General features: G+C 41.8%; 1 protein-coding gene across 3 annotated transcripts; it reads right to left on the bottom strand.

The window, feature by feature from the left end:
* Positions 1-224: 224 nt before the first annotated feature.
* PCK1 (phosphoenolpyruvate carboxykinase 1 (soluble)) lies at positions 225-8,040 on the bottom strand. 3 transcript variants are annotated; one of them, XM_009072149.1, is made up of 10 exons: positions 7,952-8,040; positions 7,484-7,737; positions 5,880-6,061; positions 5,082-5,285; positions 4,571-4,758; positions 3,493-3,655; positions 3,144-3,368; positions 2,920-3,051; positions 2,065-2,160; positions 225-1,306 (listed from the first exon to the last, which is right to left on the bottom strand). In XM_009072149.1, exons 2-10 carry the CDS (start codon positions 7,705-7,707, stop codon positions 852-854), a joined length of 1,869 nt encoding a protein of 622 aa, XP_009070397.1. In that variant the 5' UTR covers positions 7,708-7,737; positions 7,952-8,040; the 3' UTR covers positions 225-851. The 3 variants fall into 3 exon arrangements, with proteins under 3 accessions (XP_009070397.1, XP_009070398.1, XP_009070394.1); XM_009072150.1 differs by lacking the exon at positions 7,952-8,040 and having other exon boundaries at positions 4,571-4,749; positions 5,073-5,285; positions 7,484-7,752; XM_009072146.1 differs by lacking the exon at positions 7,952-8,040 and having other exon boundaries at positions 7,484-7,752.
* Positions 8,041-14,856: the final 6,816 nt, after the last annotated feature.

Genomic DNA, 14,856 nt, shown 5'->3' with positions numbered 1-14,856 from the left:
TGACTGCTCACAGCTGGTATCATCATTTCTGGATCATTCCTTTGGCTTGAATAGAAGTTGCAAAGACATTATGTGGCTTAAACTAGTTGGCTTAGGAGCAGCAGAACAGCTCTAGTCAACATCTAACATCCACATGTGAGTTTCTCCCTGTGCAGTGGTATTGACAGGAGGTTGAATTTATATGCATGCAGTTTATAAACAGTGAGAATGCTGGGAATGAGGTCATATTTTGTATAAACATTTATTTTATAGTTTAAGAACAAGCCATTCAAAACATCTGGAAATCACAGGAACATGAGTAATATATAATAGCAATATCTTAAATATGCATTAGTAATATAAAGTCATCTTTCACCCTGATAGAAGTTACAACTTCATTTTTCTAAAAAATATTTAAGCCATGAAATATGCTTAGGTAATACATATATACAGCATCTAATTTTCTCCCTTCTTTCCCATCGACTCTGAGACTCCAGAGGTTTGTGTGATGGAAACAATGTGCTACAACTTGAAGGCTGGATTGGTTTGGATTGTATATGCAGAACTAGGCACATAATTCACACACATCATGGCTATATGTGCATGTAAGTGACAGATCAGGGGTTTGAGGACCCTGTGCACGTCCCTTCCCACAGCTGCTCACCTCTTCACAACAACCGATGTAGTTATAAATCATTAGGTCTGGAGTTACTTACAGAATGTCTCTATCTAGATCCTAACTAAGCTATGACCTACTTCCTTTATAACCCCCTGACCATCAGTGTGCTGTTACATTTCCAGTGGTGATTTGGTAAATGTGTTTCTCCTGTCTTAGTATACGTGAATTGATAAATAATTGCGGTTTTGATCAGCTACAACTGTTTTATCCTCATCTCTAAGGCAAGCAATTCCCTTTCTATTTCGTAGGGAAGGTCAGCATTAACTTGCACTTCAAAGTATTGTTTGATTTCTTGTACCTCCTTTTCCCAGAACTCTTTGGAGATATCAAACAGTTCGGTCAAGTTGACATCTTCTAAGCCCTTCAAGTTCAAAGCACTGTCAGTAGGGATGTAACCTATGGCAGTTTGCTTGGCAGAGGCTTTCTCTTCAATCCTGTTGAACATCCACTCCAGCACACGGGAGTTCTCTCCAAAGCCAGGCCACAGGAATTTCCCTTGGCTGTCTTTCCTGAACCAATTGACATGGAAGATCTTTGGTAGCTTGGCAGCTGGACGATGTGCCATGCTCAGCCAGTGGGCCAAGTACTTGCCAAAGTTGTAGCCAAAGAAAGGCCTCATGGCAAATGGGTCATGCATAATGATTTTGCCTGTTCAAAACACAAATGGAGAAGGTAAGGTCATAAATCATAGAATTTAAGGGTTGGAATGGTCCTTACAGATCATCCAGTCTCAACCCCTTGCCCTGGGCAGGAACACCCCCTCCCTAGATCAGGTGGCTCAAGGCTCATCCAGCCTGGCCTTGAGCACCACCAGGGTTGGGGCAGCCACAGCCTCCCTGGGCAATCTGTGCCAGTGTCTCACCAGCACATTTATTCTACATCACAAAGCTTCAGATTCTCCCTGGATTTAATACCCACAGTCCCTTCACCACCCTTCTGTGCTGAACCAAAGAGCTTTAAGGGACGACACATTATCCTTGATGTATAAATTAATTTTGTAATCGTTGGAAACTAAATTTCTTAACTCTCAGGTCAAGCAGCTTAAATGGAGATCCTCAAGGGTTTCCTTTCATCATTTACCTATTCATGTTGAGCTCTAGCAGAAGAGAAAATTTAAGTTTATTTATCCCAGGCTAACAAAAATTCCCTATCAACCCTTCTGGCAACCCTGTGCCTGCATCCTGTTCTGTATGCTTGCTACCTAAGGGATTATTTTACTTGATTTGACTTTTACCGAGAATTTGGCTTTTAATTCCAGTACAAATATTTTCTGTTGTGAAAATGCACAGGTTGCAGAATGAGCTGCCAAGACTGAAATGTGAAAGAGCAGGCAGGGAGGAGGACAGAGCAGGCACTCCAGAGGGGACTGCTTTATATACAGGTAGGCAGATTCAACTTTGATTTACCTTTGTGCTCAGCAGCTGCTGTTGCTTCAGATCTCATAGCTGCTCCTACAAATACTCCATGCTTCCAGTTAAAGGCCTCATATACAAGAGGCACACCTGTAAAGAACAAAATCTCTTTAGTAATTAGGGGTCCAGAAATATTTTTGTAACAGGTTTTGCTGCTTGAGATATAGGCAAATGCATGTTACTGGATAACGTGTTCTAATTTTTCCTGTTTTTTTTTTAAATCAGTTTATTTCCTGATCTCTTATAGCAAAGAAGTTTATATGAATGTGTTTCAAAACTGGCTACTGATTGCTGAACACATCCATGTTTAGTTGCTCAGCAGGAGATAACTGGGACATCAGAACCTCCAGCAGATTTTAGTGGAAATAGAATCTGGTCCTGTGGTCATGATATTACACTCAGCCTTAGCATTACTTATATATCTTTTCCAACTTTAGGTGACCTTTAACAGACCAATTTGTTTTACTTCCTTTTCTGTAAACTGTCTAAAATTGTTTGATTTCTCTAACCATTTGCTATCTTAACTAGTTCAGCTACAAACTGAGACCAGTATAGCAATTTGCTATGTGTTTATTGACCAGGTTAGTGTGACTTGATCTCTCTATTATTACCTGATTTCTCTCTATTATTACCCTCTTCGAGTTAACATCTAACAACTCAGACATTTGAAATATCAGTGGCTGGAAGTGTGTGTGTGTGCCAGCGGCTAACATGGAGAAGTTAATCTAGCACAGTTATTTCTTTGCTTTTGCAGCTGTGAAAGCAAAACCTGTGTCCATGCCCAGTTGTGTTTGAACTCTTGTGTGGTCAAGCACTTCAGCCTTGAATTGTGGCTGCTGCGTCTCTTACCAGCAGGTCTGCGGCCTCCAAAGATTATCCCCTCGATGGGCACACCTTCAGGTGATTCCCAGGCAGGGTCCATGATGGGACACTGTCTGGCTGGAGAGCAGAATCTTGAGTTGGGGTGAGCACAAGGTTCCCCTGCAGAGAGCACAATGAAAAGGTCATAACGGCAGAATTAACTCGAGCTCAGCAGAGAAAGCCAAGAGAGACCATGGGCTGGGCTAGGTTACCATTGTCTGGGGTCCAATCCTTGTTCTTCCATGAAGTCACTGTTACTCCAGCTGGCAGTGGCTCATCAATGCCTTCCCAATAGACACCTCCATCACTGGTTTCTGCTACGTTGGTAAAGATGGTGTTCTTGAATATGGTTTTAATAGCATTGGGGTTTGTTTTGACTGAGGTTCCAGGGGCCACACCAAAAAAGCCATTTTCTGGATTGATTGCCCTTAGGTTTCCTGGAAATTAAATTACAATATATAAGCAAATCATGCTGATTTAATTCTATCCAGAGTTTTTTTAACATGTCTTGCTAAGGCAACCTGTACTGAACTGTAAAACATTCCCATTTAATTTCCATACCTTGTTCATCAAATTTCATCCAGGCAATATCATCGCCCACACACTCAATCTTCCATCCTGGCAGGGTTGGGTTCATCATGGCCAGGTTAGTTTTTCCACATGCACTAGGGAATGCTGCAGCAAAATACTTCTTTTTACCTTCTGGATTGGTAATTCCCAGGATCTATTGAAAAATTAATGCAACTGTTAAACACTGTCTTTTTTTCCCCCCCTTGCACTTTTCATTTTGAAGATTCTCCCAGCAAGTGGTAATGATAAAATATTTAATTATGCAAATTTGTTCCTCCAGAAAAAGCAGCATATATTATAGCTGACAAATAAGTCTGTCCTTTTAAATCTAAGTGTCTACTCTTCTTGCCATGACTGTAAGGAGTTCTTATGGGCTTTTTTCAATGTCAGGTATGTGTATAACTCAAACCTTTACCTTTCTTCTGCTGATTAAAGATACACAGACCATACAGAGCTGTGTTGTTCTGCTGAGACAGAAGAAAACTAGGCAGTATTCTTTTGGCTGTGATTTGAAAGCACTTTGTCCATAGGCAATTCTGCTCTTCTCAGAGCACATAGATCTTTTTCCTGAGAATGTTCTCTTATTCTTTTTTTTTTCAGTGGTACTTCGTGGTAGGAGAATGTTTAAATGACAGTAGAAATAGGCAATTAGGGTATACAGCAGAACACACTTAGAAAATCTGGTATTTGCAGGTTTTTGAGTGCACAGACCTCTGTAATATGAAAGACAATTTTCAAAGCTTGCCTAAATCTTCTGCCATTAGACTTGTGCTGTGAGTGCCCAGTGATGATGTTTAGGATCTGCACAAGAACACGGGTCTGCCCACAAGTAGCCACTGTCAGAAGTTCCAAACCTTTCTTGCTTTATATTACAGGTATGATATTAAAATGTTTGATGCTTGCAAGCAGCTTTCTATTTCTCATAAGCCTGGCACATGACAGACTCATCTAATGTTCCAGGACTCTCCATATGAGACTAATTTCATTGACGGCAAGATGTGATGTCTTTATGTGGAGCTAATTTAGGGTTTAACGGCTGTTCAAACAACCATGATTGAATAGCTCTTACCAGCATGTGCTCAGCGAGCCAGCCCTCCTCTTTGGCCAGTCTGCTGGCAATTCGGAGAGCAAAGCATTTTTTCCCCAGTAAGGAGTTTCCTCCGTAGCCGCTGCCAAAGGAAATGATCTCCCTGCGATCCGGGAGATGAGCAATCAGCGTTAGCTCCGGGTTGCATGGCCAGTTGTTGACTAATGGTTCTGCAGAACAGAATGTTGTACTCATGAATGCAGCAATTTCCATGCTTGATCATACTGTTGTTTCATCAGCATCGAGTCTCTGACAGCAACCCAGACCAGATGCTTCCAAGGAAAATTCCTGGTAAGTACTAGGGATAATAATCTCCTTTCCATGAAACTCTCATTGGGCTTTGATTCCTTTAATTGAGTTCTGAACCTGGTGCTGTTACACAAACCACCCTGGTTTTCTGTGGTGAGGTTCTCCCATGTGCTGGGAACACACACTCAGCTCTAAAACATACCCTTAGGAATTTCCAGGGGTGACAGTGGTGAACAGCTCTTACCTTTTAGTGGAAGAGGACACCCAACAGAGTGAAGGCATTTTACAAATTCTCCATTGCCCAGGGCTTTCAGAGCATCTGTTCCCATCCGTGTCATGATCCTCATGCTGGCCACTACGTAGGGTGAGTCTGTCAGCTCAATCCCAATCTTGGACAGAGGAGACCCAATCGGGCCCATGCTGAAGGGGATGACATACATTGTACGTCCTGGAAAACAGGGAGTAGCAAGGTGTGTCAAAGAGCAAAACAAGGAACTTTTGAAATAACTTTTATGAACATGGAGGTTGTTTCTCGCACCTTTAAAAGCTGTTTGTCTTGTGAGTGCTTCTGGTGATGTTTAAAGAGATGTAGCTTTGTTTGTCTAGTTGTGTAGTAAGACATTTTATGTTAAATGCTGCAAGCAGCAGTTCAGACAGATTGTCTAGCCAGGAGTAAAGGTGAGTGGAGGCCAAATTCTCTGCTGGTGTAAATCGCTGAAATTATTGCTGGGGTTGAGGGTCCTTCATTCTCATTTCACTTCCCATCTCCTGCTCAGTTGCTATGTGACTTCCTGAATAAAGTCACCCAAATTTTTGTACCTTACTTTGCCCCTCTATAGGAAGGGAAGAACCCGAGGACTATCCTTGCCCAGGCACTTGGGTCTATGATAAAGATCTGCATGAAACCAACTAAGTGATTATCATGAGTGTAAACCTAAATATTCAGCTGTAATAGTACCTTAAAGATTACAATAGTTAGTAATAGGAGTTAGTGTCTCTGCAATCCTAGAAGTTCAGTGTCAATTCTCTGTTTCTTGCCTACCTTGCATGCAGCCTGGGAACCTGGTGTTGAAGGCTTTCTCAAAATCTTCTTCCGACATCCAGCGACCCAACTGGCTAATTCCAGTTTTAGGCACTGGAGTGGTGTCCCTCTGCTCTTGAGTGATGATGACAGTCTTGCTCTCAATTCTTGCCACATCTCTTGGATCAGTGAGGGCCAACCAGCTGCAATTCAACCAAACCCAGGAAATTAGACTTTAATTATCAACATAGCACTTTTTACCCTTCTGTGGGACTGGTTTAACCAAAAAGGGCACATACAAAGCTTTGTAAGGCAAAAACTACAGTGGCAGAGCCAGTGCCACAGACAGTCTCAAAAATCAGTCAGATGCATTCTCTTACTAATTGTTCTAAGACTTTCCAGTACGAATAAGAAGTTATATGGCCTAGGAAATTCTGGTTACATGTTAATACTCCTTCCCCTCTTATTTCAGCCTTATTCTCTGTGGCTAACTTTCAGGGAAAAGCTAATCTTGTTTAATTCTCATTCTCCTCAGCATGAAGTTGTGTTGTATGGGGACCACAAAATGATGCCTCAAGCGAAGTGGATGCCAAGCAAAGTACTTTAAGTGTTGGTTTAAGTGCCTGTGGGATCAGGCTGAAGCTGAGTGGATTGGCATAGTCCTTAAAGTTAGAGGCATCACAAGGAAATACTGAGTATAAGCACGATCAAGTTAGAGGCATCACAAGGAAATACTGATCATACATGATCAGTAACAAGTGAAGGAGTCTATTAAAGGGGATTCTTTTTTTCCCCTCTAAAGAATTTTTGCCATTTATTTACCACAGAGAGGATCATTTTACATTTTCACCTCTGTACATCGAAATTTTCCATGAGTATAAAAATGTTCTAGATGGGCTGTCATAACCATCATCACTACTGCTAAGCATATAATTAACAATGAATAATTTATCTGGTGGATTTTGCCCTTTTCTCTCCCAAATAGTCTGCAAACAGATTGCCAAATTCCTGCACTTAGTTATTCAAAAGTCTTTGCAGATTTCTTCCATGAAGATCTCTTGGTGGGCACGTAATTCCCGAGTATGCACTTGTTGTTAATATTCTCCTTTCATGTTCAGTTAGTTGGGAGAAATGATGAAATATTTGAAAAAAGTATTTGCTGAATACATTAGAGTCAAAGCTCATCGGCACGATATGAATAATGCCTGTACTGAATAATATTTGAACACCCACAGAGCTATTTGAATGCCACAAAAAAAGTATGTGATGAACAAACTAATTGACTAAAATAGTAGAACTCTTCAAGAGAAGATTTGCTAAATAATATTTAGCCATTGCTAATGATTAGTTACATAAGTCTCATGACATTATTTCAGTTCCCTGATGTAACTAATCAATAGAGACAATGTACAGTGGATAGTCCAGTTGAATAATATGCTTTATGTTAATTTTTAGAAGAGAAAGTTTGCTTTTCCTAAGTATTTCACCTATGTAAAGTTACAGCCCCAAAATGTTCATAGAAAGCAAATATTGAAGACTTATAAGAAGTTTTTTTTTAAGTAAAGAGGATAGAAAATGCATTTTGCAGTTCTGAGATAATCCTTGACTTCATTTAGGCTACTCACCAGTTCTCATACTTGCTCAGCTTCTTGACCATGCCTTGTTCTACCATGATGTCCAGAATTTTCTTGTTTTCTTCTTCCGAGCCATCGCAGATATGGATGTTCTCAGGCTGGCACAGCTTGGCATTAGTTTCTATGAAATCCTTTGCTTCTGGAGGCAGGCTCTCCAAATCCCCCTGGATAACCTTGGGCATGACGTTCATCTCGGCTTTCAACTGTGGGGGCATTATTGAAGCTGTAGTGGATCTTGTAGATGGCTTTGAAATATTGATCACAATCTAAAATCAAATATATTGTGCGTGTTAACACACTCCAACATTCTAAATAGTGTCACAAAGCCTTCCCTGCGCTTCCACCACCAAAAGTGGGATTCCTAATGGACTTGATTATGTAATTCTGCTTTAAAATCAAGATGGGGAGTGTGGATCACTAGTCATTTCAAGGTGGAAAAATAGAGGCTGTTCTACTTACTGTCTAGGCAAGATGGAGTTGGATGTCAGAGGATTTTGCTGTCCCTTTCTCTCGAGCCCGTGTCGCTTGCTTCGGAGCACTCTTGCAATCACTGATGTCCAAGGACGCATCCTCCTTCCTTATATATTCTTTGTGGCAGTGTCCATCCCACCAGTCGAGGTGAGGGAGGCTCATCCTTTGCATCACCACTGGATGTCTTGGGACAGTGCCACTGACACTGTCATCACATGGAGTTGTCAACAAAGCAGCCCTGACGAGGTAATCATTTAACAGACTTGATTAATGAATGCTGAAAACGGAGGTTCTTAGCCCCTGGGTTTGCTGGTTTTGAGGTAATTACAAAATTGAGCAGTTCAACCAAACTTCGATCCAGTTTGGCTTTGAAATCAAAAACGTCATAACTTCTCGGTGTGGGAAAGGTTGGGTACAAGGAGTTTCTAGAATCAGGAACACAGAGGTCATGCACAGAGGCAAAGTGCAGCTGGCACATTTTGCAGGCAGATGTTCACCAGTTGGCTGTGAAGTGGAGGCTCGTCCAAGGATTGTTTACTCACCTTGGGAACATTGCTTGATCCAGGTATAAAGTTCAACAGTGAGCACTGACAGGTTTGAATAACCACCACATACACTAGGCCCAGAGGTCTTATTTTTGTCCATACAATTCTAAAAAAAATCCAAAGCAACATAAATCTGAGTGCTGGGTTTCCTTCAGTGTGGGAGAGTTTTTGCTTATGATTTGGTAAAAAAAATCCAAAGCAACATAAATCTAAGTGCTGGGTTTCCTTCAATGTGGGAGAGTTTTTGCTTATGATTTGCTTTAGGCTCTTGCAAACTAAGTATTTTTTTTATTGCTACAAGCTCAGAAGAGGGAGAGCAGCAACTGTCTCAATAATTAACTCCCTCTTTCAAATATTATGTTTTATTTTACTGGGAGTCCTATGGGGCTCATAAAATGTTAACCCATCCTTAAATTAGTGCTCAGAGACAAGGCACAAAGCTGCTGGGGAATGGGACTGTGTGTGCACTGTATGAATGTGTATGTACACAGACATGAGCCTCTCTCTGTGTCAGTTGTGGCAGTATGTGATACCAACAGTCACTACTACTCCTATAATTGTTAGTTTTGGAGTGTGACCTCAGACACTTTGAGCTCTTACCTCTGTTTCTGCCTTCCTGCCTGTCTTTATCAGCTTCCCCTATTCCATTTTAGACCATCATCCCCATAAAGAAAGGCTGATCTTCATGTCCATTTGTCCATGTTCTCTGGGGGTGTGAAGACTGAAATTCTGCAGGCAAATAACTGTAGAAATAACCTTGCTGCCATTTCATCTCCCTCTTCTTCCACCCAGTCCCAGCCAAGCATCTGGGCAATGCTTTCCTGCCAACCTGTCATTGTTTATATTGATGGGACTTCCACCATGCACATAAAATGTCATTGGTAGTTTGCAGAACAGGAAATTTGGGAATCCTAGCTAAGTTTCAGGGAGTTTTTTTTAAGCAACACAATTGATGTGAATATCCTCTATAAAGGATGCTCACAACCCACCCCCTGCTCAGGTTTGTGAGTCAATGAGATGTTTCCATCAAGGCTCTCCCCAAGGTGACCAGCAGTGACTGAAACCCTGAAGTGCCAGGCTGGCAGAGCAGCAGTTCACCTTCTGTCCTGCAGGTCTAAAATACTGTGGAGCTGAACCTCCCACTGCAGAAACACCTCCCCTGGGACTGTATCCCTTATCTTTCCTGCTCAGCCTTTTATGATGTTTTGTAAATAAGGGAAGAGGACAGTGAGGTAAGAGGGGCTGTCCTTGATGCACTGCAAGGCCAAACATTCCTGAAAAGGAAAACAAAAATCTGGTGGGATAAGAGGTGCTAAAGACTATTCCAGATAAGGCTCTGCCGTAAGCAAAGGTAAACTCAAAAGACTATTCATTAATGACAGAGCTGGTGTTTGTCCTTGGGGTCCACTTATGTATTGCTGGTGGAGCTGGTCAGAAAGATTTCAGCCAAATGTTTTCCTTTTAAAACACATCAAGTACCTCCATTCAAAGTAAAATGGGGCATAATCTTCAGTAATACTAAGCAGAGCTTTTCTTTCAATGAAGTACAAAATTAGTGAGTGGTTCCTGCTGGTCAGGTAAGTCAGTGCACACACAAATAACCACAGAGCAAACCAGCAATGCTCAGTTGTCAGGAAAAAGAGAGTGGACCAGAAAACAATCATATCACAGCACAAGTAAAGTCAGAATAGAAAGTTAAATACAACAGGGTAAGGCAGCAGGATCAGTCCTAGTGTCTCTTTGGTTCTGAGAGGAGGAAAAAATCCTCAAACCCAGAGCATTAGTTTCTGCCAATTAAATTAAAGTCAGGCAGGTGTTGTGCAAATTTTCTCACAGTGCAATCCTAACCTCCCACAATCTTGCTATACAAACTGTGGGCTTCTCTTGAGGAGACACTAAATATGCCAAATTGGTGGCACCGTGTTATGAACATATGTCCATTAAAAATCACATTAAGGATTCCAAATGTTTTCCATTTGAGATGGCAGTGGGGCTCGAGTGCAGATGTCCACTGGGAATTCTAGGCATTTCAGCATCAAATCACTTGTATTTAGGTAACACCTCCCATCAGAGGATCTCAAAGCATATCACAAACACACAGGAAGCCTTGAGCCTCTATATAAACCACACATAGTATTTGGTGCAATGAAATAACTGGAGCATATGCAAATCAGGGCCAAGATTAATTTTTTTTTAAAGGAGCTTCTCATTTAGAGATTCAGCTTTTAGACAGTCAACAGAAGGCATTAAAGGTTTTATCTGAAGACAGTGAATTCTCCTACCACCCAGTGTCTCCTACAAAAACCAGCCCAGAATTAGCACCTCCAATGGCTCAGTTATAGTGGTTTTGAGGTGTTCACCCAGTACCAGTGTGTGCTGCTCTTTGCCATGTATGTCTCTGCTGCCTGACTTCAGTTTCTGGAAGATCTCACTAGTGAGAAACATGGGAGATAGTATGGGACAATGTAAGGCCTTTAAAAAAACCTGTCTTGAATGTAAAGTTTATTTTCCATTTAAATGAGAATCTCTCTTAGTAGTAACTGTATTATAATGCTCATCTAGTAGCTGATACAATTTCTTTGGATTGAACTTTTTTTGGCACTTTTTCTCTGTGCTTCTTGACACTTGAATGTGATGCTCCTCAGGTGCTTTCCTGGAGGCTGTCAAATCATTTAAACGTGTGTGAATCTGACAGTTCGAGATGATAGTGTTCAACAAGTGCCTGGAAAGGAATATTTTCAGGGTGTTTGCTTTGATGGACATTCTTCAGGCTGTTCAAAATAGAGGTTTGGAGCACTTGGACCTTTACAGGTTTACTGTATATTAATGTACTTACTGCAGTAAATGTAAAGGTTCTTAGACACTCAGCAAAAGCCTCATTAGAAAGCTTAACTCATCACTACAAACCAAGGTGCATCAAAGCACTCTCAATGAGATCTGAAAGTTGTTAATGGCATATAATAATACTCAGAAATTCTACTCCCCTCCCATTGCTAATTATCCTACATATTGTCACCTCCAAAGAGTTTGTCACTTGGGTATTTTATTATAAAATTGTTGCTTTTAAAGATTCTCTGAGCTGTTCTACTAACAGAAGAGCTTCTGGATTGGTGTTTCTGCTGAGCTGACACTGAGCACACTGCAAGTGCTGCTGGCCTGGCTGACACAGAGCCCAGACCCAAGGGCAACCTCTGCAAGTGTGTACAGCTCACAGAGAGCAGGGCAGGGACTGTTCTCCCCATGTCCAGAACAAAACATGAACCGTGCAAATTACCTGCAGTTGCAAAAGAGTCTGTGGCTGAGCCAAATGTTTATTCCAGACCCTGTGCACCCTGTGTGATATTTCCACCTCACATCCCCTTTTCTTCCAGGCAGTTCTTCAGCACTGACCCATCTGCAGGAGGTCTGAGGGCTCTGCCCACACGTGCTGCACACTCCTCTCCTCGTGAGCTGCATGAACCATGAGACTGAACCTCTGGGACCAGGCACAACAGGTAGCAGCAAAGTGGGAGCACAGTGCTTCCCTTCTTACCTCCTCCTTTCCAGCCCCAAATGATACAGTTTTTGTCTTGGGCAGATTCTAAGATACAATATTTGTGGATCACTATGTAACGTCATGGATTTTTTGACTGAGTTCAAAGTTAAGTGGCTTGTTCTGATGGTAGAGGAATGGAAAAGAGGGAAAAAAACCCCAGATTTATCATGATTAGGCTGCACTTTCCATTAGCCTGTCCAGCATTTTCAGCTTGACAACAGCCATGCTAGAATTCCTCAGAACAAATGGAAGTAAGTTTTAACAATCAGGAGCATGTTTAAGGTCTCTGAAGAAAGTCACCAACCTTTGATGCTTAACTGAGTATCAGCTCAAGTGCTCAATCCTGGGCTGTGTTTTAGGAAAAGTCCTGGTTGTGCCACAGCCCATGCCAATGCTCCCATTATACCATGGGCACACTGGTTCCTTTCTTGTTACTCTGCTTTGGCAGATAAAATAGTTGTTATTATTGTTATTGCTGCTATTATTTCATGCATTTTAAAGCTCATTTTCACAGGCTCTGAGACATTGTTCTAGTCACCCAGGAAGGTGAGGGTCTCCCTTTTTTTTTTTTTTTTTTGTAAGGAATACAAACAGGAGTCTTGGCTAGGGAGGCACCTTGACACCTGCACACATTGCCTGTGAAGGATACTGAGGGTTTAATTCCATCCTGTCACACTGGTGACCCTGAGTTCACCCCTGGATCTCAGGTGGGAGGTGGCACCCATGATGCAGAGCAGCTCTTCCTTGGTGGGGTGTGCTCAATTAGTAGCTCTGAACAACACATTATTCACTGCTCATCCTTCTCTTTAACCAGCTTGTTAGCTCTGGAGATGGGTTTGGTTCCTGTCATCTTAACCTTGATAAGTAGTTGCTCTTCCAGAGCCATTTCTTGAGCTGTGACTAATCTGGGGACTCTTCCCTGAAGGAATACTGTCCTTTCTTTCCTAAAATCCCTATCAGGGACCAGTGTGAGTAATGGGCTGTGTAACCACTGGTACCTAACCAGTGGCCAAGTATGTATAATCCTGTCAGCCTGGGAGATCTTCTTGTCTACTGCAGAAGGTCTAATAGTCACATGGAGAGTTTGGACCCACCAAAACTTTGACTGACTTTACCCCAGCTAGAACATAATTATGATTTTTGCATGGTTACAGCAATTTTTTTGGCTGGATGAGCAACAGAACCACAGCCAGGACAGAAAGGGACAAACTGTACTAAACAGAGTGGAAAACAGTCAGCATAAGGTTGTGTGTTTCCTTTCACCTATGCAGCATCTGCTCTGCTCTGTCACACAAAGCCCAGATGGCTCTGAGACTCAGTTTCAGATAGCAGTGGAGACCCTTGCTGGAGTGAAATCTGTTTTCCACAAGGCTGTGTGTCTGCAGCTGTCAAGGGCTCTCTGCTCCCTACCTGGGGAGGGGGTAATTGGCCCATCCTTGCACAGGTTCAAGCACCTCTTGTTTAAGAGCATCCTGCTAATAACTAGGGTCCTGCTAACTGTGCCCTTTTGCCAAGATTTTACCTCCTCAGGCCTAAAGATATTACATGGAAGCACCTTTTTGTAATCCAGATTTAATTTTTTTTCTAGGATGAGACAACTGTTGGTCCTCTTCTCCTTCCTCTTGTGTGCTGTTCATTATCTCTCTGTGATCCTTTGCTTGCTTACAGCACTCTGTTGGCAGTTGTCATTTCAGGCTTACCCAGCTCTACCTGCTTACTGCCAATGTGCTTTTTCTCTGTTCTTTAGATGCTTTCATTTACCTTATGCCTCTCTTGTCATTTTTGTCCCTTGTTACATCTTGTTTGTCCCACTGGTTGCAGTTCTGGATGTCCTTCTGGAGCTGATTTCTATAAAGAAGGATGTTTTTAACCAGTAAACATGGGTGCAGATCCTGAGGGTTTAGGTTCTGTTTCTTCCTCTGCTGTGGATTTCCCATTTGACTTTGGACAGTAACTTTACCTCCCCAGGCCCTTATCATCTCCATGGGAAGGGCATTGAGACGTGATAATGCCAATTTCTCCCTGTTCTTATGCACTTTTCCTCTTTTGGTTGATAGTTCCCAGCCAGAGGAGTTTAAAACCTAATCAGACATGATCATTATCTCTTCTCATTTTTATGTCTGTGCTACAGATAGTCCCTGCTGGGTCCTCTCTAGGTTACTGTAATGCAAACAATAAGTTCTCATTTGAAATGAAAAACACTTGTTATAACCTGTTTTCTCCTTCAACAGTGACACAAAAGCAACCAAACTGGGATGAACTGTGTTCTCTGTTTTAAGTGAGATTTGTTCTATACTCATTTTTTTTTTCCCATGAAAACAGCTTTGATGAATATTTCAAGCATTTTTGTAACGCTGGAAGCCACGACAGGATAGAAAAGCTGATTTTGCAGAAATGAAAGCCAGGCCACATCTAAAGGTCAGGGGGCAAATGTGCCTATGTCAAGCACTACATACCTTTTGGTTCTTGAACCTGGCAGCTGGAGGAAAATCAACATTGCAAAGAAAAACCAATAATCCCTGTAAGAGACCCTGTGTTTACTGGAAAACTCTTATGTAACGTTAACAGGTCAGGTGAAATCCTACACACTGTGCATTATGCTTAGCACCATTCCAAGAGGAATTAAGGCAGCATGAGTGGGCCACAATGGGGTTTTTTTCAATGTAAAAACACTTTGTTTGGTCAGTGTACGTGGTTCTTACCAGACAAATGCCACGAGTGTGATTATTGGTACAAATAACCCTCAGCAAAGAGATCAAGGGTTCACCTGGACCCTGGAGATCATTCTTTTTTCTTATGCTTTTAGGAAAGCA

The sequence above is a fragment of the Acanthisitta chloris genome, unplaced genomic scaffold, assembly GCF_000695815.1.
Source record: "Acanthisitta chloris isolate BGI_N310 unplaced genomic scaffold, ASM69581v1 scaffold7633, whole genome shotgun sequence".
NCBI lineage: Eukaryota > Metazoa > Chordata > Aves > Passeriformes > Acanthisittidae > Acanthisitta > Acanthisitta chloris.
The sequence above is the reverse complement of the archived record's forward strand: the minus strand, read 5'-3'. Positions and strand labels throughout refer to the sequence as shown.